Raw genomic sequence first — 22,684 nt, forward strand, 5'->3', positions numbered from 1 at the left:
CCTTTGGTGCGTGGGGGACATCCAGCAGGCACCAGCTCACTGGTCTGAGGTGTACAGATAGGCATGGGGCACCCAGGGAGTCCCAGGTCACTGCCAGGGACCACTACACTCCGAGAACAAGCTCATCCCCACATCACATTGCGACGCAAAATCTCAGCCACTCTTAGAGGACAGCTGCCAGCTATAAACCATTTGCAGGCTGTGGGAAGTGGCCAAAAATAACGGCATCAGCTTCTTGGACAGCAAGGGAATAACGTGCAGTGCCTGAAGTGACCAGATGTTCTCCAAACACCTGGGACAACTGTGCTGTATGAGACTGTCAAAGGCAAATGAAGATCAAGACGAGCTTTGCGGGATGATTGGATGCCTCTGTGGGGAGCAGGACAGCTTTCTGGTTCTCTGCAAGGCACCAGGGCTGGGGGCAGCAAAGCTTCCTCAAATTATCTGGCTCAGGGTATACTGGATGCCAGGCTGGGTTCACTCTGGCTATAAAAAGGCTGATTGGAGGCCAAGAAGTGCCTAATGATGGAGGAGCCGTGCTGGGGATGCCTGAACCCTGCCATGCTCTGCAGGGTGCCAGGGAAAAGAGGGGCTTCATCTGCATCAGCTCCATCCCAAGTACATCCTCACGCTTTGCTGAGCAGATGAGACAGCCTTTTCTGGACGGATTACAGGCAGGTTTGGTACGATTTGCTTGTAATCGATAAACACTTAATGTTGCACTGCCCTTCTTCCCCAGACCCACCTGCATAACGTCCGCATTGACCAGAAATTAGAAACTGAGCGGTAAACAATAGCAATCACAAATGAACCCAGACTTTAACCATCAATTTTTGATAAAAATAGATGCCTGAATCCTGCTAAGACTAATAACAGGGCAAGTAGATTATCAGAGGACCAATTTAATGAGGCTTTACTGCATTATCATTATTAATGCTCAGTGTACTAAGAAGCTGGGAGATTATTCTTGTCCCCTTCAGTGAGAGAAGAAATCCATTATCGGCACACAGAGGTGTCCAGGCACACACACCGCAGCAGCCTGGCGGAGCTGGGCCTCAGGGCAGCCTCTGCTCTCCCCACGCTGGATCCCAGAGAGGATCACTTCATCCTGTCAGCACGGGGGAACCCAGGCACATCCTCCAGACACAGAGTCCCTGGCACATCCACACTCCCTGATTTTCTCCCCTTCAGCTCAGCCCAGCTCGGACTCCACTCATGCGGGGGCGAACGGCGCTGGGATGTCCCGGCTGAAGATCCTCTCCGACGCCAAGGCACTGTCATCAGGGCTACGTGCACCCTGGATGGCTCTTGGAGAGCCCCGTCCTCCTCCCCTCCCCGCGGGAGACGTCCCCTCCCCTTCGTGCCTCTCCAGCCTGTGAAATGTGGCCAGTTCCTAATTGCCCCCGCATTAGAGGGTGGCCATAACTCAGCCAGCTTTTGATAAAATAGCACTTACGCGGGGAAGAGAGAGTTCCTATTACCGTTTATCAAGCCCCTGGAATGGGAGCGAAGGAGTCAGAGTTTATACGATCCGTCATCCAAATTAATGCTCTTGGCTCCCCATCGCCTACAAAGGCCAAATGAAACACAACTAAATCAACACAAAACATACCGCTGGCTTTCAAACCGCCGAGCGATAACCAAAGATATGCCCGACGGCGAGTCGGCAACAGGGAAAGGGATCCGTCTACCTGTCGGTGAGATCCGGGCAAGGCTGCCCGCCTCTGCCCGGCCCCGCGATTAGCAGCTTGTCTTGGAAAGCCGGGGAGGGGAGGGCAGCGCTCAGGAAGGTACAGCTCTGCTGGCCGCCCTCCAAGCCCATACGGCCCCCGCCAGCAGCTGCGAGGCAGCCAACGCCTCGGCCAGGATGTGTGCAAGACTTGGCTTTGAAGCGGATCCAGAGCGGTGTGAAGGATGTCGATCTCTGGAGCAGTTGCAAGAGTTCAAGCTCTCTTATCGAGCAGGGGAGGAAGAGGAGTACCTGCTCCGACGGAGCTGGCCCCTTACTAGGAGGCGGCACGGGGCTGCTCTCCTCAAGGCTTTGCAGGCTGCACTGGGCTCTCCCGTTTAACGCAAAGCCGTGTAGAGGTGGTGTGGCAACACGATGTCTGCAGTCTGGATTCCTGCCACTTCACTGGGACGCCTCGGAGAGGAGGGGAGGGAAGGGATGTACACAGATTTGCCAGGACTATCTGGCTATCTCCCCTCCAACTCCTGATCCACCACCAGGATGTGCTCCAAGAGGCTGAGACAGCACTGAGCAGCTGCCTGAGTCCATACCCATGCTGAAATCAGGGCTTTGGGGGACTTCATTTCACCCCTCGAGGTAACTCTCATCACAAACCTGCTGGTTTTCAAATGGGAGATGCACTCCCACCACGAAGAGAGAAGACCAGCCTATGGTTCCCTAGGGTCCACGTGCAACCCAGACCCACACTGGTACCCAGCACACGTGCACAGCCATGCAGGGTTTGGAGATCACACATCTGGAGCCCAAGACCTGCTGAGATGTTTGCAGGGGTACAGGGAGGCATAATTAGTTTCATTAACATGGAAGATTCAGAGCACTACAGAGGTGTAAGAGGAAAGAATAAAGTGCTTCATATCACTAGCACTTTGCAGAGAACAAAGCCATAAAAAATCCACCTGGGTATCAGATCCCTGCATTTAATAATGATGCCAGGTTGCAGAATGGCATGGTTAATCTCCAACCCCTAAACCCTACTTCATACCTAACACACACAAATCTGCCTCATCTCCTCATCCTCCTGTGGCCAGCAGGAAGCTGGATCTGCAGCACTGGGACGCCGGTGATGCAGAGCTCCGGGTTCAAGTGCTGGCCATGTCACCCTGCTCAGCAGGAAACCGAGCTGTGCAAGACCAGATCTGCACAGGATTGCGGTCCAGGAGGAGATCAAACCTGATCACCTGCCGCTGCAGGGGAGAGCTGGAGAGGAACTGTTCTGCCCGGGCAGGAAACAGGAGCACAGCAGGACAAGATCAGCTGGAGACAGGACTTGACAGATGGCAACACCATGACTTGGGGGGAACTCCCTTTCTCTCAAGGTAAGCAGTCACCTTCCTTGTTTATATGCAAAACCTTCTGGAAGTGTGATGGACACATGGCGCTACTTATTGTTTAAAAAAAATCTGTCCAAGTGTCAGCAACCAACTCTTCTTGCAAGCACATGGTTCTGTCCAGAAGGACATGACAGCTTGAAGAATAAATACCTGGGCCTGGACACTGCAGAGCCGGCTGCTAAGATCCTGCCTGCCGGAGGGCAAACTAGTGCAGCAATTTTCCAGCAAAGATCACAGCCTAGGTCCAGTGGAGACCTGCATCATCCACCTTCCATCTCCACGCATAAGCAAGTAATTTTTGCAGCTGCACCCACCCCCGTGCAGGATCCAGCACTGGGGGACATCGCACCCACCCAGCCCGACTTCCCTGTGCCTCCAATTGTGCCACTGGTGAGAGCATCTCATCTTCACACACAACTGAACCGCAGGCTGGCTACGAGGGGCAGGGACACAGACTCTGAACTGGAACAGACTCTAACACTCAGATTAAAAACACATTTAGAGGATGGTCTCATCAGGACTTCCCGTCTCTCCTTAACCTTGATCCCCAGGTGCTCAAGCTAATAACGCTTCAGATGCTCTACGGTGGGAAACTCTGAATTGCTCATTAGGCAGCCAAACCACATCAGAGCTATTCCGGGGAGAAAGCACTGGGAATCTTTACAGGAACCTTTGGACTCCGAGTCACAGTATTAGCATTGATTTTAAATGAAATAATGGTCCCCGCTGAGCATTAAAAGCATTCTTTATAGAAAGCCAGCAAGGTAGAAAAGAGCCATTGTACCCGAAGCCCTGGCATGCCTCCAGGCCCCTTTGCTCTCAAGTGAATGGCAGAGACGCTAATAAAGGCAATCTTCACCTCCTCAGTGCTCGACACTGGCCCGGTGTTTGCTGTGGGCTCAATGAGACATGATGTACTGTCTAATGAACATGGGAAATTAGCCATGCCTCTCTGGTCCTGCTTCAAGATGCTATTAAAGAGCTTTCAAGGGTTGAAGCAAGCTTCCACCTAAGAGGAGGAAAGCTGCCGGCTGCGTACAGCTGCACACACCGGGCGTTTCTCTGCAGATAAACATGCACCAACACGTGCAGCCCCCTACCTTCCTTGTCACCAACAGCGGGGCTCCGGCTCTTTCCCCTGGGACTGCTGCTTGGCTGCTGCTGCTCCTTCTCAGCCTGCTGTTGCTGGGCCTGTGAGAGCTTGCTCGGAGGCACGTCCTCGCGGGCAGACTCATGGGCCTTTGTGATCTGCTGCTGGTAGAGGGCCAAGGCATGGGGAGGCACCTGAGGCTTCACGCTTCCACTCTGCAATATCCCCTCCGAGAAACCTTCGGAAATCTGCAAAGCAATTAACAATTGGTGACACTTGCCATGTGCTGTTGACATCCGTAACAGTCTTGGAGACATCAAGATGTTATGAGAAGCACCTGCCCCATGTTATCACTGCAAGTCTTACCACTCCAAACAAGGCTCCAAAGCTCACCAGCCACAGGAGACTAAAAAAGTCCACAACACAGAGTGTCAGTTCTGTGCTGCTGACACCATAGGAGAGCCTCAGTCTTATAAAACCTCTAATCTATAGTTAAGTGTGAGTAGCTTTTGCCAGAAGTTACCTTATGGCAGCCACATCTTAAGCTGTAATATGGGAAACTGAAAGAGCATCAGGAACTCCCTGAGTACTCAAAACCCAAAAGCAGGCATTTCCTCCCTGCCCACCCTGCACTGCTGCTCCTCTGGTGTTGACCCTGGCGATACCAGGATGATTTTTGTCACAGCCCAAGCCACTGCACCAGGAGGAACCATCAGCCTCGGAGAATACATGTTCTTTCAGTACGCAGCTACTGGGTAGCCAAAAAGGGGGACCAAACAGAGCTTCTGGATGAGGAAGAACACGAATGCTTCTAACATGGTATCCTTCAAGCACGTAAGATGAAGAAAGGCACAAGGCTGTGAAGGTGCACACTCGCTTTTTAAAGCAATGGGTGGCAGCAGTCATGTGGCAACAAGAAGCTTTTTCTGTCCAGACCTCCCACTACTTTCTGACAAAAGAGCTCAAGGGACATCCAAACATTGCTGGCAGGGTCGATCCTGCAGCTGGGAACACGCTGCGCAGAGAGCACCTTGGCTGCTGGGGGGTTCACACCGCCCAGGCACAGCTCTCTGCAGACCACGAGCTGGGCCATCTGCAGGGATAACCACATCCTTGCAACCCTGACGCGTGCCACGCAGGGGACGCAGCCAGACAGAAGAGCACGCGTAAGGCACGCGGGACTGTCATGCTCCCACTCCCGTCCCTCTCTGGTGGGGTACTCACGATGGGAGGGATGGCAGCAGCACGCTGCTTCAGCTGCTTCAGGTCCAGCGGCTTCTGGGGTGAGGAGTTCAGCCTGGCGTCACTGGTGGTGTTGAGCAGGCTGGGCCGGGGGGACAGCAATCTGGACAAAAAACATGCATGTCAACTGGGCAATGCTATGGACAAGATCCATGTCCCATTGCTCTCCCACACCCTGCGCCCCTGTTTTATGTGGCCAAGCCTAGAGGACATCCTCTTCAACAGAGAGGAGCACACTGGACCTCTTTTTGCTGCTGGGACTCAAGACGCTTGAACACATCGTGCGCTTGGGCTTCCAGCCCTGCAGTCCACTGCCCTGTCCCCATACCTGTTTAGATGGGAACCACCACTCCAAAGATCTCGGCATCCATCATAAGGACGCTTGTCTGACAGGAGGTTGCTCAGCAGGAAAATCTGCCATGCTGCCCAAAGCATGGGGGACCCACAGCTGCTGGGGAGGTGTCTTGACCTTGGTGGGCTGTAGATTTCCCCAAGTCATTTTGGTCTACAAGGGCAGGCACAGAGAGGAACACAACCTGGACCAGCAATGCCCAGCTAGCAACTGGGGCAGCTTTGCCAGGGGATGACGAGGCTAAAGGGAGGCAAAGACCAGGATGGGATTCAAATCCTGCTTGCCAGAGAAGACAACCCTTGCGGGTCTCCATGCTCAAACAAGACTATTACATCCAGCTCAACAGGTTCTCGCACCCTCTTCCCCCCATCCGCTACGCTAACTATTTCTAGCAAATCTGCTGTTGTCCAGAATAAACCCGAGGGAGAACTGGAGCACAGAGCCAGAGCCAGGAGCTACAGAGCAGGGTGACCAGTTCAGATTTCATGAGGGCATCACAACACTCTTTGGAGCTCACATGTGGTGCTCGCGTGGTGCTCGGGGTCAGTCTCATGCTCCTCTTCAAGGACCAAGTTTAATCAAGGCACTAAAGCCTGGGCAAGGAACCACGTGCACGTGGCTGGAGCGCTTGGATCACTTGAAAGATGAGAGGCTGGATTTGGATGGGATTTGCTGTTCAGCCCAGCGGCTGTGCAGCCCTGCACCCTCTCCATTAGCTCTTCCCTTTGCTGTTTGGGTTGCCTGGTAGACACTCAGATGGCCGCACCAAGCCCCTGTACAAGCAGTGTGAGGTAGGCATCTCCACGGTGCCACTGAAACGGGATGGGGATGGAGGTGTGTGAAGCCCATGGATCAAACCCTCAGTGTGTCCGGCTCCTGAGCTTGTGCTGAGACCCCGGGGACCACATCTCTCCAGGCCATCTCCACTTTCTCTCCCTCCCGACTCCAATTGGTTGAAGCCAGTTCATAGTTTTCAAGCTTTACAGCTTGATTTGTTTATTTTAGCTGCTATTTCACTGCTCTTTTCAGCCTATAAATTTCAAGGTCACTCCATGCTCACCCTCAGATGAATAAACAAGCCTGGCGGGGCCATGTGCGGGGGATAAACTCATCACAGTGCTGGGACTGCCCCAGCCCTCGCTCTGCAGTGCCTGGCATCGGAGGGGAAGGGGACCCACCTCCGAATTGGGACCAGGGTGCTCCCGTTAGGCACCCAGCGGGGAAAAGGCGAGAGGCAGCAAATCCGAGCTGCTCCCCAAATAATTGCAATGATGTCTGCCCACAGGGCCACACGGGTGTCGTGAAGCCATGCTGTGGGGGGACATGGGGCTTCCAGCAGGTTGCAGTGCCCCAAGGACTGCTGAGACACGTGGCTGGGGACAAGGGCACCCAGCACTTGCTCCCAAGACCTTCACGCCATGCTGAGCTGCAGCACTGCTCTTCTGGGGCTGCCCAAGTTCACAGCATGCTCTGCAGCCCTGGCCCCACTCCCCTGGCACTCTGGGCTCTGATTTTGCCCAAAAGAAGCCGATCTTTTTTTAATTATTTTTTTTAGAGGGCATTTTTTTTCTGGTCAAGCCTCACCTGGGAGGCAGGCCAGCCAGCGCAGGCTGCCAGCACCACGCCAGCTCCTGGTGCCAGCGAAGAGCTCCTCTCCTGCCACTTCACCTGATGCCAAGCCAGTAACATGTCACCTCAGGGCTGAGATGGGTCCTGCTGCTCACCGGGAGGTGACTGACCCAGGTGCTGACCCAGCTCTATGTCACTGTCACCACTAGTAGCACAGGACAGACCTCAGCAGCCACAGTTATGCTCAGCACCGCTCTCCTCCCCAGCAGTGATTCTTGCTGGACACGTAGCTAAACTGCTTGATTTTCAGAGATCAGGAAGCTCGACCAGCAAGTGGGGTCCTGCCAGCTCTGGCAAAGCCACCACCCCAGTAGCCACACCATGCACTTGTGGCACTCACAGAGACGCATTTAAGCACCCATAAGATCCCTTTAAGCACACTTAAGGGAGGTTATCCTCAGGTTTCCTAAAACCCTCCATGATCCTGATGCTTAGGAAGCCAGTATTAAATGCATCAATATGCAAATCGCATATGTTATTATGTCCCAGCCATATGGGACCCAGCCAAATGCACACTCAGTGGCTGTGCAAAGGTGATGGCTAACAGATTTCCCCAAAGGGCTCTCCCAAGCCAGGGCCACAGCGCCAACATGGTGCTGGCCTGGCAAAGCCCTCACACCTCTGGCTGAGCCAGTGACCGGGACACAGAGGTGGCTCGGTGCGATGCTTAGGGACAGACATCTCCTCTCTGCGCTGCAGGTCTGCAGCGGGTGACCATCCATGGCCTCCCTTGTGCGTTCCCATCTGGCGTGACCTCCCACTGAACCGCGGTACTGGCAGCGCTCGCAGCAGCCCTCTTGCAGCACATGCTGCACGGAACCACAGAACAATTAGCCACCTTCTTCAGCTTTGATGAGTTAAGGCTGCGACTCCTCATCCCGGACTTATCTTTGCTAGTGTGAACCACAGGAGGATCTGAGAAAAGCTGCCCCTACGTCTCACACCAACCCTGCTCCCTTTCCCTCTCGCCACGGGGACACCCCAGCCACCGTCCGTCCCCTTCTGGGTGATGCTGCAGACAGCTCGGTGCTTTCACAAGCGCAGGGAAGAGCACCCACGCCCCGCCGGTGCTGGGTGGGCGGGCGAGCATCGGGTGATGCGGTGACGGGGCGGCTCACGCGGCATCTCAGCTGCCTCGTCCTGCTCATCGCAAGTCACGCTGCAGCAGCCGGGCTGCGGTACCTGCCTGCGAGCCAGCAGCCCTCGGACGGTGGGAAATGCAAGGGAGCAAAGCAAAGCTACACCGGGGAAGGGCACAGAGCCCCCACCGGGAGCACGATGCTGCCGAAACCTCTGATCCAGCTGCAGACTGACCCCGTGGGTGCTCCCAGGCCGGGCAGCACCAGGCGCTGGCATCAGCTGCAGCTCTTCTGTGCCAGCAGGCTCTGCTATCACCCGTGCTTCACCATCCACCGGATAAGAGGAGTGGCCCAGGAGCTGCGGGTCGCCTGTTTAATGTTTAATATTCCTGTAAGCTGGTAACTGTTTGACAAGTGAGATAGGTGCTGACTCAGCAAGGAGACGGGGATGAAAAAGTTGTTCCCAAGACGATTTGCTCCTTCGCTGCTGGGAAGTCAGTACAAGCCGCTGCTGTCCTGTTTTCGGTTGGGTTAATATTAAACTCGAGGAGTGCAGCCCCGCTGGCCTCACTCTCCCTTGCTGGGAGGTTTTCTCCCATCTGGGAAGAGGAGAGGGCGGGGAGGGGTGGTGCTGGACTTGGTCCACTGCTAGAGAGGAGCACGGCAGCCAAGAGGCCTCAGCCCTGCCACAGGGCTGGAGCCAGCAGCATCCGCACCACCCCTCGGCATCGTCAGCGCTGCTTCCAGCTGCTCAGCAGCGAGAGAGGCTGCTTCCCCGGGGCGGCCGAGCAGCGCGGAGGATGCTCCCACACGACCAGCACTCACCCACTGGCTCCATCATTCATCACAGGGAAAGTGTGGAGGCCGTTAGGGGTGGTGGAGATGCATGATGGCTCCCCACCGCCTCGTCCCGCTGCTTTGCTCAGTTGTTTTTTTAAATAGTCCCGTCCACAGCGCTGTGTACAGCCTGACCAGCCTGGCAGCACCCGTTTTGCTGCCAAACTGCCTGCTGCAAGCCCATGGGAGGCATGTGGGATGTTGGGTGCAGGATGCTGGATGTGGGACGTCAGCCTCTCATCCCAGCCCAGCTCCGAGGTGGGGAGCGGCAGAGGCACTGCCATCCATATGTGATGGCAGGGCGGACTCAGGGGTCGCTCCTGACCTAGGAGCTAGCGTGGACGGAAGCAGGAGCCATTAGAGAAATCAGCACTACAAAGACGCATGTATTCATGCATATTCTTTAAAAAACAGAAAACCCTGTCCCATTTGTGAGGCTCTTGGGTGATGAGGGCTCTGTGGGAAGAACTGGGAACGGAACAGGACGTTTTTCCCCCAAAGAGGCTCGCATTTCCCCTTCCTGTCCCAAAAGCCACCCACAAAGGGTGAGAGGTACCGTTGGCCAGGTGAAGGGCTGAGGACCACAGCAACTCAGGTGAAGACCCGGTGGTGTTACCACAGAAAAGCTCACACCATTCTCCCCCCTTTACGGCCAGGACAGATAATTTACCCCTTCAGAGCCAAGCAGCATCTCTGCTGAGGAGCAACTTGCCACTGGGAACACATCTCTGAAGCGAGTGCTCTCCTGCCAGCACCAACTCAGACAGAAACCACTCCCAACCCCAGATGCTGGCAAACCTGCCTGCACCTCTGCACAACTCCGCTGTCCCCAAGGGCACATCCTGCTCCATTGCATCACCCAGATGGGCTGCAGCCAGCAGACGCAGTGGCTCTGCACCCAAAACCTGCCCACGGCCATTGCCCAGTAGCACTCATATGTTGGGACATCACACTGCCCGTTGTGTCATGGACCCTCTGCAAGCGATGGTCAAAGGGTCACGGCCATGTGGGGACACATCCGGGCATGTCCCTTCACCTGGGGGTGCGCCTGAGCAGTGATATTCCCAAGAAGGAGCTCATGAGAGCACATGTGGGCACTGCGGCACGCAACGAGATGCTCGCCTGGACCTCAGGCCATGCACTTGCCCACCTCTCTCCCTGCTCCTACCTGCTCTTGTCCACAGCATCCTGCTCATCCATCTCGTCCGCGCTGCAGGTCGCGCTGGAGTCACTGTCAGGGTTCACCCCGGGGCCTTTACTGCCTTTATGACTCTCCTTCTTCTCAGCCTTGGGTGTCCCCTCCGACCCTGCTGTCCCTCCACCACTGACGCCGCTTTCCGCCTTCTTGTCATTTCCCTTGTCCTTCTCCTGGCTGTCTTCACTCTCCTCCTTCTTCACCTCGCTCTTGCAGGGCTCTTCGCTCACCTTCTCCTCTGGCTCCTCCGTTTTCACCACGTCTACCACGAGGTCCTCCTGTACCTTCTCCTCACTGCTGGGCGGCTCAGGAGCTGCCTCTGGTGGAGGGCTGGTGGCAGGAGCAGGGTTGGCGGGGGGAGCGGTGGGAGCGTCGGGGGGTGTTGGAGCCTCTTCCAACTTGACTGCCGGTTCTGTGCTGGAGTCACCTCCTGGCCCGGGTGGTGCCTTGGCCCCGGTTTCGCCTCCTTCTTTGGCTTCAGGCCTCGGTGAGGGAATGCTCTCGGTGTCGGAGCTGTTATTTACTGCAGCTGAGAAAAGGGAAGAAATAAAAATAAGGATCAGCCCGAGATTCTCGCTTCCCATATCGCTGCCTCCGCCCCCTCCCATGGGAGGAGAACGCCCTCGTTCCTCCAAGGGGGAGATGATCCCGGGGCTGGGAGAGCTGCGCTGGGATCCCCGGATCCAGAGCCTACTAACCAAGGGGATGCTCTGGGGGCCCCTGCTTGCCCAGCATGATGTCTGTTATTAACCCCCACCCAAAGGCAAAACCACACGCCCAAAAGCCTGGAGACCAGGCGACTGGGAAGCTGGATTTTAAAGGAAAACCCTGGCTGCTGGCTGGATCTGCAGGACAGGACCTGCTCCCTCCTCACCCTCTCACCCATGGCTCTGGATCAGCTCTGCTCCCCTGGGGCCAGGCACCTCACTGGCACCCTGCTCGCTGACTTACGTCGCCCGTGTCCCTGGCTCTGCCACCCCCGGGGCAGCTGGGAACCATCCCAAAACACCCCGCATGTTTGTTGTTATTTAAGCCGCCAATGGCAGAAGAAAGGAGGTCAGGGTCAGTGAAAGCAAAGCGCTGGCAGTGCTGAGGGACAGGTTAATTATTACATGGAAAGGATCATTCTCAAATCTGCCACCAACGGCTTGAAGTGAGTTGGAAGCACAAGCATCCAGGCACTGCTTCAGATGAAGGTGCTGCTGAAAGATTGTTTCTATGGCTGGGGAGAGGATTGTTCCCTCTAAGCTTTCACCAGACAAACTTGTCCAGGGCCAGGAGCACTGAAAGACTTCCATGGTCCCACCTCAACACATCCCTGACGGACACAGCTCTCATGCTCGTTCCTGAAGGCTTCCTCCTGCGCACCCCTTGACTTCTCTCTCTCCATAGCAGCACAGAGAGCTTTCCAACACCAGCAAGATGAGTGGCACAGAGGAACTGTGTCCCAAGAGCCGTACGTTAGAGCACACCCATCCTTCCTTGGCACAAAAATGTGCCACACTTGTCAGGAATCTCAGACTTCTTCAACCTTTACTCACTTGCAATCAAGCAATGAGGTGTCCTGTCCTCCACTCAGGGATGAGGTTTACAAACTCTACCTGACTGCCATTCAATGCTACTCCAAATGCCACCCCAAGACATCCAACAGTGGCTCGTCCCAGGCTCAACCAAGCTCTAGGCTCCAGTGCACTCCCTCCAGATGCTGAATCTGTGGTCTATGCCGTAACCCCCACACCACGTCCTCCCCTTTTCCCTGGCTGGCCACATGGCCCCCTGACCCCAAGCTATTGCCTGAGCATCCCCAAATGTCACCCTGGAGCCAGTAACCATCTCGTACATAATATTGCCCTGGCACTTCGGCTCCCGTGACATTTCATCCCTCCTACTTACGCCTTTCTTCAGCTCCATAGCCCACCCCAGCAGCAGAACAAGAGACGAGGCTCGGAGCGTAAGGCTCAGGAGCATGTCAAGAGATCTGTCTCTAATCTCAAAAATACATTGTTTCCTCTCCAGCACTCTTACAAAGAGCAATAACTACCTTTTACTTTGTGCCTCTGAGTCACATATCACCTCGCACACAAAGATTTACCTGGAATCTGCCTTGTAATGAGTCACTTGCAATGATGGTTTGAAAAGATTTCCCATTTTGAGTCCCATTAGCCTGGGTGCTAAGGCCAGGAACCAGCGTGGTGCCAGCAGTGACGGTGAAGTTATTAAATTACTTTGACAAAAGTCAAATGGGGCTATTGTTGGAAAATTATGCGCATTTTCTCCAAACTCACTGCCATGCTTTCTAAGCGATAAATAGCTGAAAATTGTCACTTTCAAGTTGTTTCCTTTCTTTGGTATGGCTGGGAGGGAGGAAAACGCTGCCTTAAAAGGGAAAGGAGGAGGAAAAGACCCGAGAAGGTACACCAGCCTCGCCGGGGGGAGACCACGGCTTCCCCTGCCTTCGCTGGCAGCGGGGGCTTCACTGCCCGGGGCAGCACTGACAGCGATGCCCTGATGGGATGAGCACACACAAACCTTAGCGGGTTACCCCTCCTTGAGCCCATGCTAAACTCCTTGAGACCCTGCAGTGGCAGCTCTCTAACCCTGCCGAGCACACAGGGACACCCTTCTGGGGGAAAACCCCAAGAAATGTGGTTTACCAGAGCACATAAGCATGCCAGGCCCCGGTAAGCTGGCTGCTCTGGGGAGTGTGCGCTCATGGAAATTGGAAACCAAAGGGCTTGCTCTCCTCCAGGGAGAGGAGAAGCTGCTGGGAACGCTCCAAGTTCCTTTACATGCAGCTTTGATGCGGGAGACGAGAAGCTCCTGGCCACAGAGGCTGCCGTAAGCTTCCCCATGCCCCCTGGGACCCTCGTGGGCAGCTGGCAGCCACAGCAGAGGCTGCTGGTAACAGAGCTCCCACATCGCATGACCTTCCCAAAATAAACAACCCTCCAGACAGACACAGGAGGAGGGCAGTGATCCAGGGCACTCCTCGCAAGCGTGAAATCCAGAGGCATCCAAAAAGCCACCAGCGCCTCATGCTGCGGGATGCTGTCACCTCAGCGTGGCCTTGGGGTGACAGATGTGACCCCCTGCCAGTGCTGACTTTTGCAGCCCCGGAGAGGCCATGCCCAGTGCCTCCACTGTGACCATGCAGCAAAGCCGGGAGAGCTGAGTGTGTTCCCCTCACCACAGCCCCCAACCTGCCTCACCTTCCGCCTCCTCCGCCATCTCCTCCTCGTTGCCGCTCGTCCCTGACACCTCCATCTCCTCGTCCTCGGCTGCCGGAGGGAAGGCAGCTTCTTCGTTTTGAACGGCGGTGCCTTTTTTCTTCTTCCTCTTGGCGTTCCTTTCTTTCTCCTGGGGAAGAAGCAGAGGATGGTGAAAAGGAGAGACCAGAAGGATGGGGAGCAGACAGCACCGGTCCTACTCAAAGAGGGAGAGGGATGCTAACACCACCACGGTCCCCCCAGGTAAACCCTCCAAAAATCAGTCCTGAGGACCAGACTCGCCTGCTGAAAGCCTGGCAGCATGGTCTCACCTGGCCAAAAACCTGACTGTCCTGCAATGGTCAGCCCGGCTCCACTTGGAGCTCCAGCCCCAGGCGGCAGCGAGCCTCCAAGGGAGGGGTGGCACTGACGTGTGGACACATGGACAAGGGACACACGTGCAGAAGTGACCAGTGCCAGGCTGGCAAGATCCCAGTGGTCCCACGTTACACGTGTGATGTGTTCGTCCTGCACATTTCCAGGGACTACCTCCACCTGCAAAAGCACGCAGGGCCACAGCCTGATGCTGGTCGGCAGATGATGAAGCTGATGCCCCAGATGTGGCCCAGCCAATACTTTTGCAAACCAGCTTTTGTGTCCCCTATGGCAAGTGCTGCCAAAGGACTTTGACTCCAATGCCAGGGTGGCTGTCACCGGTGGGGACGCTCCAGGTGGCACAGCATCCCATAGGTGAGACACCTGGTACCCCGTCCTGCCCCATCCCTGCTCACTGGGGAACGTGTCACAGCCACGAGGGCACAGAGAGCTGTTCCCTCCCGCCGGCCTAAAGGGAAAGTCTCAGCTTTGCTATTGTTTCCTGCTCTTGTTGCTTGAGTAAATATTACCAGTAGGAACAGGCCCATCATCTCCGGCTCTCCCTGCAAGCCCCACATGAATGACGTGTGTAGGACGTTTATTTACATGGATGAAAAGATAAAGCCGTGGTGGAAACGTTAACTTTGCTGCTGGATCTCTGTGCTGGGAAGAGCTGGTCTCCCCCTCCCCCCCCTCCCAGATTTTCAGTCTTTTAAAAAACTTCCAGATAAAACAAACAAATACAACTGCCTTTTGCTTGGAAACGCTGCTTGCTCAAAATCTATTTTTATCAAACTGGGCAGGAGAGAGGGGAAAAAAGGCACTTGAGAAAGGGCTGTGTGAAGGCGCGGGGAGGCGGCGGGAGGAACCGGGCTCTGCGGTGCCCTCGTCCTGGCCGGCAGCAGCGGTGATGCCCCGGCATTGCCAGCGTTCGCGCCTCTGCCACGGCAGCGATTCAGCAACCGCACGTTTCTGTCTGAAGCAGCAGTTCCCCATCACGCTAATGCGGTGACAAAGCGCCGACGTTACTATGGCAAAGACTTCTCTGCCTCTTACTCACGGGTCCGTGACTCAGCCGCAGGCAGGAGCAGGCTCCTCACTGGGGAATTAGCCGGGAACCAGCCTCTGCCTCAGCATCCTACTTGGCCAGAGCCTGGGCTCCGGCAGAGTGGAGCAGCGAGATGCTGGGGGCACCGCGGGTCCTCTCACAGCAGACCCCACTGCTGGTATTTTGGGGACGATGATGTGAAATCCAGGCAGCAGATCCTGGCTACATCTAGAGATAAGTTCAGGCCACCACCTCGCCTCTTATAATGCCAATGGCTCTGGTCCCTTCCTGCAGTCTTGCTCCTGGCACCCTGCCCAGGAACAGGGTCTCTTCCTGCTCTGCCTCTGTAAGCAGCCACAGGGCCCCCATGTCTGGCATGGGATCCTAACGACGACTGTAGCAGACGTGGAAGAGCCTTTATGAGCCATGCCTGGGACCAGGTGTCTCCCGTCATCACAACATGCTCTTAATCCAAGCAATTACCAGCAAGGCCACAGGAAGGTGCCAGGACCATTTCCTATGGGCACTTTGATGCTCATTTTGTCCTATTCCAGCCCAGGGGGTCCCTGCTTTCTACCTGCCACTACGTATTTTTGCAGTAGCATCCAGGACTTGGTGCCACTTGAGTGGTCTGCCTCACCAAGACCACTGAGGAGATGCGCTGTGTGCAGGGAGGACACCAAACTCTGCACAAGGGGTCACTCCATGTCTGCTCCTCTATGCTGTCCTCTTGGGCACCTCTTCCCCTATCTCGCCTCTTGCCAAACCAGGAACCGGGCACTGCATCCCACCGCTCAAGTTCACCTGCACCGTCTGTCCTGGAGGAGGAGATGGAGATGCCACCAGCCTCAGGCCCAACGTCTCTCTGGCCTTTGGCCCTGCAGGCAGAGCAGCCGTCCCGACAAATTTGGCCTCTCCTTGCACTCACCACCTGACATGGCAGGAACAGCCAAAACAGCTTCCAAACCCCACTACCGACATGGAGCCACCATTACAGGTACCTCCCATAGGCATCACCCTCAGCCTGTCCTACGAGCAGGACCAGGCCGTCCCAGACTGGTGTGACGTAGTGATGCATATTTGAGACTGCACCAGGACTAGGTCCAGCCACAGAGTGACTCCCATGCTTTGTCGTGGGAGCAGGCAGAAGTGAAGGGAAGGGGCAGAGCGGTGACCCCGCAGTGAGGAAGGTCTCAGTTCCCCATCCTGAGAACAAGGCTCTACACCAAAGCAAGGCAGACTTGTTCATCCTCTAAAAGAAGACACCACCAGGCTGTCCTCCTGAAGCAGCTTTGCTGTGCAAAGCCAGCACCACCCAAAAACCCAAGGAATTGCAGAAATGTTGCCTGAAGGGGTCCAAAAGATTGGTCCTCCAAGCAGGACCAGCACCAGCTCAGGAGATAACTCACCCATCTTCGCTGCACAAGCCAAAACAAGCCCCAGCAGACAACAGATCAACGTGACAATCACACCACAAACTGGTCCTGGTGAAGACAGAGCCTAATCTCCAACTGCTAACAAAAAGAGCAGCTCTGAGGACGCCGTGTATCCCAATGCCCTGCTTTCCTTAAATGCCAAGATTAGAGATTGCGGCATGCAGAAGGTCAAGGTTAAGTGACGCTGATGCCTGGGACACATCTGCGCCGCTCGGCAGTGAAACCAAGCAAAAACACACAGCAGGGTAGATAAAGTGAAGCCTCAAGGTGGCCTGACCCTGCCCCGGCAGTACCAGGCTGCCTGTCCTACGGTGCAGCCGGCTGGCAGGGACACCCCAACCCATGGGGGTGTCTGCAGAGGGAGCAGGGTGAGGATCTCTGGCATCCAACCCCATCAGAGCCGGGGTCACAATGGGCTTGAAGAAGGGTCTCATGAGTGCTGAGCAGCTCTGCGAGAGGGGGAATGGGGCTCTGTGCGCTGACACAGCCCACCTGCAGCTCCCTGGTCCCTGTGTGCTCTTTCCCCAGGGGAGAACTTCTCCAGTAAAAGGACGGGTCTTCAAATTAAAACCCCAGAACCAGCATGTGGGAGTGTATGGACCATGTGGGCTCTGGAGAGGTGGAAAAGGAGCATCACCATGCCAGGCACCTTCGCCTGTTGCAACCCAAACCTTTCTCCTTCCTAATGCTGGGTGCTCCCTGGATGCTTCGAGGGAGGTTCCCCTTGTCCCCAGAGCTCCTTGGGCTCTGCCCAGCCGGGGTTCAGCATGCAAGGGGACAAAGGGCTGCTGAAATGCCCAGCCCCATCCACCCAGCACTGTCCCAGCATGGTGAATGGGGATATCCTGCTCTGCACTGTGCTGTGCCACATTTTGGGGACAGAAGGACCTTTCCAGGCTCTGTTCCCCGTCCCACACTGGTCACTGCTGCCCACCCATCCCCACAGCTCCTCCGAGCCACCCGCACGCTGCTGCAACCCAGTGTCACACCTACTCGGAAGAGGAGGCTACAATATTAACGAGCCCCATTTGGGAAACGAATGAGATCTGCTAATTAAGTTTAGTCTCACTAAGCAAGAGGAAGAAAAGCAGAGCCACTGTGTTTCCCCTCACATGATCAGCAATAGCTGTTGGCGGCGAAGTCAGGGAATAAATTGGGGATGTCATGGCAAAACTAGGCGATGCCACGCTCCCTCGCCACGTGCTTCCTCCACGGAGGTCACGGCTGACTACTGGGTATAGGACGAGATCTGGAGGCTCGGTTTGCTCATGAATATATTTAGGAGTCAGGAAGGAAGGTCTATGGCAATTTAATCTCAGTTGTTCTTTGATTTTATTCAGCTTTCTGGCATCTGCTGTTGCCACAAAACAATAGAGCACAATAAATAACAGCTGAACGTTCATTGTTCTTCTCCACAACCGAATCCCATAGCCTCCAATGCTCAAAAAATAAAATGATGATGCTGATATAAACTGCAAGTGAGAGTGAGCAATTAGACTGGAGAAGTCTAGCGGCTGCCTTGGAGGGACGGATGCAGGGAAAAATGTGGTTCTGCAGAAAAACACTTCCGTGATATAATTTCTGAAACATTAGGAAGCGGAGTAAATTAATACACACCGGCTCCACTGCCAGCAAAGCTGTATGATCTTATTTCAGGCGCTCCCCAGTAATGAACAATGATATCTTTATAATGTAACGTTTTATATTTGGAGGGCTTGATGCACATTTCATTCCAGTCTTTATATCTGTTTTGGGGTCTTTTATATAGTTTGTTTGCTTTGTTTCTAAAAACAATTCGGTGAAACATAGGAACACAGGAGTGTCTCTGTGCATAGAGAATTAATAAAAAAGAATCGCCGATGTCTTCTCTTTCTCTCATTCCTATAGACTGACTAGGATATTAAATTCCTGGGTGAGTCATTGAATGTTTTCCTGTCTTTCTTTTTACTCTTTCTGTAATAGCTTGCTTGGAGAGATTCCTGCATTGAACATTGTCCTTTGCATTTTCAAAGCACCCCTTGGGGGTTTAGCCATGTGAATTCTATTAGCCAGAAACTGGGAACCCCAGGATACTCTACAAATGAAATAATTATAATCCTTAGTTGCTCTTAGCAGTCCGTCCTATCTCCAGAACACCAAACAAGCCCCACTTCATTCACACCCTGCATCGCATGCCAGAAAAGCAGCAGCGTTGGCTGCTTCTGATGGGGAAACTGAGGCATGGAGAGATGTACGCATCTGCTCGCAGCCCCAGAGACAACTGACATCCGTGTCGGGACCAGCCTTTCCTCATGTTGTCCTAAACCCCTGAATTTCTTTGGGGCAAACACGTGGTTTACCAGGTTACTGCGGTACCTGCAAGGCACAGAGCTGCGGTGGCCAGCCGGGATCTCCGCTCCTGGCATGGAACAGCACAACCTCGTCAGCGTCAAAGTACTTGCACAGCCGGGACTGAGCTCACGTCCTGGCCAACAGACCACAACCCTGCTCCTTCTTATCTCCTCACGTACCAGCCATGCTCCAGACACCCAGGCATCTCCCACGCAGCAGCTCCCCCTCCTCCAGACCTCCCGGGGCCAGATGGGTGGAAAACCCTCTCCTGCACCGTTTCCCGCTCCCCAGAGCTTTCACTCCGAGGTGATAAAGACCCTCCCCCCCGCCCTTGGCTGTGGGAAGCACACAAGCACTTGCTGGGAACTATCTGTGGGTGTGGGCTGAGACAGGGCTCTCACCATTTTCAGTTTGTGCTGCTGTAGGATCTCGTCCAGGTTCTGCCTCTTCTTGTAGTTGAAGTAGAAGTTTTTGCACTGCGACACGGTCTTGGAGCCCACCATCCTGGCAATGGCCGACCAGTTCCGCCCATGCTCAAGGAGACCTATGGTCACAGGAGGGAAAAAGGAGAAGGGTTTAACAGCAGATACACTTGCACAAGGGCAGCATTATCCATCAGGATGGGAAATATCCTTTGCGCAAGCCAAACTCCACAGGAACAATATGGTCACTAGCACCCGTCTGAATGGCTTCCTAGGCCAGGGGATGACCTATGAGAGCCTGTTTTTCTTTCCAAGGGGAAAATGGCACTATGCTGACCGCCTCTGGAACAAAATACGTCCCACAGCCACGTCTCAGACAGCCACCGGGCAGTCAGGAGTGTGAGTGGTGCTCCCTTCACTTCAGGATGGTTGCAGGAGGTGTTTCCGTGCCCAGGAGAACTTGGGGCAGTAGCTCCCAGTCCCTACCATGAAGCAAAGGCTCTTCCCACCCTCCTGTGCCCCAGTGATGACAAGGCAGCTCAGGGGGTTAAAGCACAGAGTCCGGTTATGGATGGGGAGGAGAAGCAGGGAAGCCCAGGTGATGTCCCGGGGTGGGAAGAGGTATGCCAGGGCATTCGTGCTGATTGCAGGCTCAGGAGCAAAAGCAGTTTCCCAGGTCAGGCATCACGCCAAGGGCTGGCAATCCTGGCCAGATGATGCCACCCAAGCGTGGGGCTCCTGCCAGCGCTGGGGCAATCCAGAAGGGTGGAGAAGGAAGAGACGAGTCAGCACCCCGTGCCCTTGCGGTCTCTGCAGGGATATCTGGGGACCCCCAGTACCACAGCTGGAGGTGGAAGTCACAACTGCAGCCCAGGGACACGTGCAGTGGCACCTTGGTCCATCCATCCCAGGCTCCTGGAGGTGACCTGGGCGAGGGACCATCCAGGCTTCCTGGGAAATAAAACCTCACAGCCTGCAATCCTTCCTGGTGTGTGGCTGGTCCTTCCTGTGGTGCCTGGTGGGGCCAGGGCTGCCACCAGCCTGCAGGATGCTGCCAGCTGAACTGGGATGTGCTGTTCCAGCTGGTCCTGCCCATGTGATGCCACCTTCAAGCCAACAGCTCCCCAGGTCCTCCCCTGTAACTTGTGTAGGGTGCAAGATAGACTATGAGCCCGGGGCATAGTACTGCCACAAAAGGTGACTTCAAGATGAAAACCATCAGGGGATGAACCTGCTAAGAGCATCTTCCTCTTTTGTTAGGGGTTTTTCTGCCCAGACGCCACCAACCACAGAGCCTGGGAACAGGCACTGCCCAGGCACCTCCATCCCCAAACCCTTCCCTGGCTGCTCTGACACTGTGGGGCTGGGGACCACAACGAGTCCCATGTTAGAGCTCCTGGTCAAAGCCTTGCTTGTGCCTGGGAGCCAGGGCAGCTGTGCCCCAGCCCGGCCCCACTGCCAGCCTTCAGCCACGCTGCTGCCACGTGTCACCTCTGAGCCCAGCCTGGACCAAAGGGACAGCCCAACCTCTGCTTCAGACCAACCACAAATTCCCCCTGGGATGGACTGATCTCAGCACAAACACAAGCAATCAGGGCCCAAGGGATGCACCTCATCCAGGATCCCATGCAAGGAGGGGTGCACAGCATGGGGTCCGTGGCTACCTCTGCCTTGAATAGATGGCACCACGTATCCCAGGAGAGATGAAACCTCTCCCTTCTTCCCAGGTCCTGAAGGAAGCCAGCAGTACCCAGCACGGCAGGAGTTAACATCCAGCCGGTGCCTGTATCCTGCCCCGTCCCAGCACCAGGGCTTATCAAATTGCATGTAAGAGGCAGGCATCACACAGCGCTGAGCACCACAAAAGGCAGTGGAAAGCCAAGAAACAAGTTTGAGCTTTAACTCTGCAACTCCCAGCCTCGCTCCAGCCAAACCCACGACCTCCGTCACCCCGCTGGCAGGCTGTGACTTCTTAAAAATAATAACGAATAAATAAAAAAAAAAAAGGATGTCCGGCCACCAACCGTGAGAGATAACGAGCTGGGGTGGGAGTCCTCCCCCCCCCCCCCCGAGTCGATGAAGGCTGTAGGGGAAAGCAGGACAGTCCCCTGTGTCACAACCCATCCCCTGTGTCACAACCCTTCGCTGCCCGTCCAAAGCAAACAAGCGGCTCGGCCCCCTTTGCTCATCGCTGCGCCGGTGGCCCCGCATCAAGTGTGACAGCCGGGGCCATTTGCTGCACCCCGGGCAAAGCCCCAGAACGCGAACGCTGGCACCGGTGAGCCACGAGCCCTGGTGCTCCGGTGGGCGAGATGCCGTGCTGCCCGGCGGAGGGAAGCGGGACCAGGCACGGCAGAGCCTGGGGGGGTGACGGCTGCCAGCATGAGCGGTCCCCAGCGTGGCGTGACCTTTGCCAGCCACGGTGATGCCAGCTCCTGGCTGCCCTTTCCCCTGCCAGGCTCACTGTGCCCACCGCAGGGCTGGGGGACGGGGACGCTGCCGGAGGAGCCTGCAGCTGGCCGGGCAGGTGGCCATGGCTGCGGTGGGCTCCTGGGGAGGGAGCCTGGCCCCTCTGCTCTCTACATTAAAAACTGAGAAAAACAGCAACACCTGCTTCCCCACGCTGTAATTATCTGCATGCTCGGGGAGGGACCAGCCGGGACACCCTGGGACGTGCCGATAAGCCCTCGGTTCACCGGGCACTCCCGGGCTGGATGAGCTCTGCAGCCCCCAGCCCCTGCCCTGTGCTCCCCGGCACGCCAGCCCGCCTCGGCACCGCAACTGAAACTATGACTAACAGAGTTATCAGATCTTCATGCTGGCTTGGGGCGGGGGCTCGGGAGGCAGGGGCTGCCCGCAGGCACGCAGCGACACGCAACCCTGAGGTTAACCCCATCCTTCGGACCCCACCACCCAACTTACGTGCTCCGGCTCCGGGTCCGGTGGGCAGGGAGCACGCCCAGAGTGCGCAGCGGGCGAGCTGGGAAGGACGCGGGCGTTGGGGCACTTCTTCAAAGCCCCCCCGGGCACGGCAGCCCGCTGCCAAGTGCTGCGAGTGCTCCGCTCACACCCTCCCCACGCATTTTGCTTTCGCTCCCTCGCAGCAGCCGGAGACAGAGAAGAAAGCAAAGCCGGTTCCTTAAATCCTGGGGGCGAGAGGATTTCAGAGCCATGGGCGGCCGAGAGAGGCGAGCGAGCGGGTGCCGAGGCTGGAAACCAGGTCACAGGCGGAAGACTCCTGACCCCGATGCCAGAAGTTGGTGGGAACACATGGAACACATGCTCCGGCCCCAGCGCTCTTCCCTCCAGCGGGGCCGGCGAGCGAACGGCGTCCTCCGCGTTCCTCCCGCCCGCTCGCCGG

The 22,684-nt window shown here is 55.8% G+C and overlaps 1 protein-coding gene across 1 annotated transcript in view; it reads right to left on the minus strand.

Annotated features, from left to right (window-relative positions):
* Nucleotides 1–22,684, minus strand: part of NCOR2 (nuclear receptor corepressor 2) — a 177,456-nt gene that overhangs the window by 31,783 nt on the left and 122,989 nt on the right. The window contains exons 17-21 of the mRNA XM_074159904.1: nucleotides 19,303–19,445; nucleotides 13,715–13,862; nucleotides 10,479–11,034; nucleotides 5,396–5,516; nucleotides 4,182–4,419 (exon numbers count right to left, since the gene is read on the minus strand). Coding sequence (XP_074016005.1) covers nucleotides 4,182–4,419; nucleotides 5,396–5,516; nucleotides 10,479–11,034; nucleotides 13,715–13,862; nucleotides 19,303–19,445 — 1,206 coding nt within the window. The remainder of the gene's footprint in view (nucleotides 1–4,181; nucleotides 4,420–5,395; nucleotides 5,517–10,478; nucleotides 11,035–13,714; nucleotides 13,863–19,302; nucleotides 19,446–22,684) is intronic.

Source organism: Numenius arquata, chromosome 16 (genome assembly GCF_964106895.1).
Source record: "Numenius arquata chromosome 16, bNumArq3.hap1.1, whole genome shotgun sequence".
Taxonomy (NCBI): Eukaryota; Metazoa; Chordata; class Aves; order Charadriiformes; family Scolopacidae; genus Numenius; species Numenius arquata.